The 2,716-nt window shown below is 52.1% G+C and overlaps 1 protein-coding gene across 1 annotated transcript; it reads right to left on the bottom strand.

The window, feature by feature from the left end:
- Nucleotides 1-229: 229 nt before the first annotated feature.
- On the bottom strand, nt 230-1,777 carry LOC311234031 (sperm-associated antigen 6-like; the record flags this gene model as incomplete). Its single annotated transcript, XM_084321119.1, has 1 exon — nt 230-1,777. One exon carries the CDS (start codon nt 1,775-1,777, stop codon nt 230-232), a length of 1,548 nt encoding a protein of 515 aa, XP_084177245.1.
- Between the last annotated feature and the right edge of the window lie 939 nt (nt 1,778-2,716).

Below are 2,716 nucleotides of genomic sequence, written 5' to 3'. Positions count from 1 at the left end.
TCCTTTTCCATGTGGGGAATTATAAAAAAAAAATGTGTTTGTTTTTTTACATCTCTATAATAAATGTAATAAATTAAATAATTTTTTTTTAATTTACTCCTCAGATCTGCATGTGAATGAGGTGACGGAAGGCCGTGGGGGTGTGATCCGGTCTCTCTGCGGGGGGGGGGGGGGGGGGGGGGGGTAGGGTTAGGGGGAGGGGGGGCAGTCAGGCCGGGAGGGGGGGCAGTCAGGCCGGCTGGTAATTCTCCAGCGTCTCCAGCAGAGCCTCGGAGTAGCCTGGTGAGTGGTACCTGACAATCTCCTCGGGGTAGCAGTTGTTGATGGCAGTGATGTACTCATGCAGGGAGGAGCCTGCCTCGACCTCGATCTCTTGGATCTTCTTCAGCCCTCCGCTGGTCACGAAGAGACATCGGGCCTTACTATCGTGGGGCAGGACCTTGCTGATCTGGCAGACCACGTGTTTGAGGATGTTGGAAGGCGCGTCGTGCAGCAGGGGCTCCAGGGTCGGGCAGTGGGTGCACTTCTGCAGCACGCTGTTCAGCGCCTTCTTACACTTGACCTGCAGGTCCTCTGAGCTGTTGGCGTCCATGTAGAGAGCCAGCAGCCTGGGCAGCAGGCCGGCTGCCCCCACGGCCCTGGCGTGCTCTGGGGTGTGGTGGCCCACCTGGCCGATGGCCCAGGCTGTGGCCGCCTTGATGTGATCCTCGGGGACGGGGTCTTCTTCGGATAGACACAGGCTGAGCTGGGGCAACCCCTTGGAGACGATGACGGCCATGGCGAGGTTCTCCGTGTGAGCCGCCACGTAGCCTAGCATCATGATGCCTGGCAGCTGTAGGTTTCCACGGCAACGCCCTTTGCAGTTGCCCAGGTAGTCGACCACGGCTGCGACAGCACCAGAATTCACTACCAACTGGGACAGCGCAGGCGTGTGCTTGGCCACCTCTCTGATCAGCGTGGTGGTGTTCTTCCTCACGTACTCGTCGGGGTCCCTCAGGCATCTCAGCACCGCAGGGAAGATCTCCGCCACCACCACCATCTCCGCCAGGTTCACCGAGTGGTTACTGATCTGGCTCAGGGCCAACAGCACCTGCCTCTTGAGTTTGGCGTCTGGGTTGAGGATCATCCGCGCCAGGTGAGCGATGGCTCCGGCGTCCACCACCACCTGGGCCAGCTCTGGGGAGTGCTTGGCGATGTCGCTGAGGCCCGACACCGCCATGCGCTTCAGTTCCACCTCTGGCTCCTGGAGGCACATGATCAGGAGGGGCACGGCCCTCGCGTCCACCACGGCGTGGGCCAGCTGTGCGTTGTGGCATGCGACGTAGCGCAGGGCCCAGGCGGCTGCCTCCTTCACGTCGGTGTCGAACTGCTCCAGGCAGTAGACCAGCTCGTCCAGCGCCCCGCAGTCCACCACCGCCTGGGCCAGTGCAGGGGAGTGCTTGGCCACCGCGCGCAGCACGAACATTGCCGCATTCTTATAGAACCTGTTCTGTTGGGCCAGAGAGGAGACCAGTAGGGGAAGGATGTCTCCCTTCACCACGGCCTCGGCCAGGTGGTCACTGTGGTCGGCCAGGCGTCCCAGGGCCATGGCCGCTGTCTGCTTGATGGAGGGCACCACGTCCAGAAGCAGTGGCCGCAGCAGGGACATCACGTTTGCATTTTGCAGGGGCTCTATGTTCTCCTGTCTGCTTGTAAGTTCAGCAATAGTCTGAACAAACTGCCACCGTGTTGCCTGGTACTGCAGAAAAACTTGCACTAGCTGTCGTTGTTGGCTCATTTTAAAGTTGGCTCAAAAACAGAATCTACCTTCGAACTAAATGTTTTAAACAATTGTTGTAAATTTGTCCTACAACAAAACCACTTCTTATATGGACTGAGCTACGCGAAGCAGCTCCTTCTATGCAGCGTCGTCAGGTTTTGGTTTATCGTTGTCATGTGGGGATTTTTTAATTGTATCTACAGTATATAAGCTTACAGACAAGTAGCCGGAAACAACAAGTGAGCTCTTCACTTGTCTTCTGAGATCTTCTGAGGGAATTGTTGAACAGATACACAAATGTTCTAGAATGTTTGATTATGACATCATACTGTGACATCACAACAGGACATCATACTGTGACATCATACTGTGTCATCACAACGGAACATATTTGAGTGTCATTTGAATAATAAATAATATGTATATATAAGGCTGTCAGAGTTAACACGGTATTAATGCGTTAACGCCCGATTCTATTAACGCCACTATTTTTTTTAACTCACGATTAACTTTTTAGAAAAAAAAATCATATATATATATATATATATATATATATTTTATTTTTTACTAGACTTCACTCAGGTATTGATACTCTCATTGATACTATGTTTGTTTTTTACTAGACTTCACTCAGGTATTGATACTCTCATTGATACTATGTTTGTTTCTGACTGTGTGTGTGTGTGTGTGTGTGTGTGTGTGTGTGTGTGTGTGTGTGTGTGTGTGTGTGTGTGTGTGTGTGTGTGTGTGTGTGTGTGTGTGTGTGTGTGTGTGTGTGTGTGTGTGTGTGTGTGTGTGTGTGTGTGTGTGTGTGTGTGTGTGTGTGTGTGTGTGTGTGTGTGAGAGGGGGGGGTGAGTACTCAGCCCTTGTGTGGGTGAATGTAACAAGTTCCTAACGTTTTCTTTCCCCTATTATTTCATGCACAACTTTATTCATGGTTTTAAATTATTATTTTC

This window comes from Notolepis coatsorum, assembly GCF_963971535.1.
Source record: "Notolepis coatsorum genome assembly, chromosome: 9".
In the NCBI taxonomy this organism is placed as follows: Eukaryota; Metazoa; Chordata; class Actinopteri; order Aulopiformes; family Paralepididae; genus Notolepis; species Notolepis coatsorum.
Note: the sequence above shows the minus strand (reverse complement) of the source record. Positions and strands in the feature narration are given on the sequence as shown.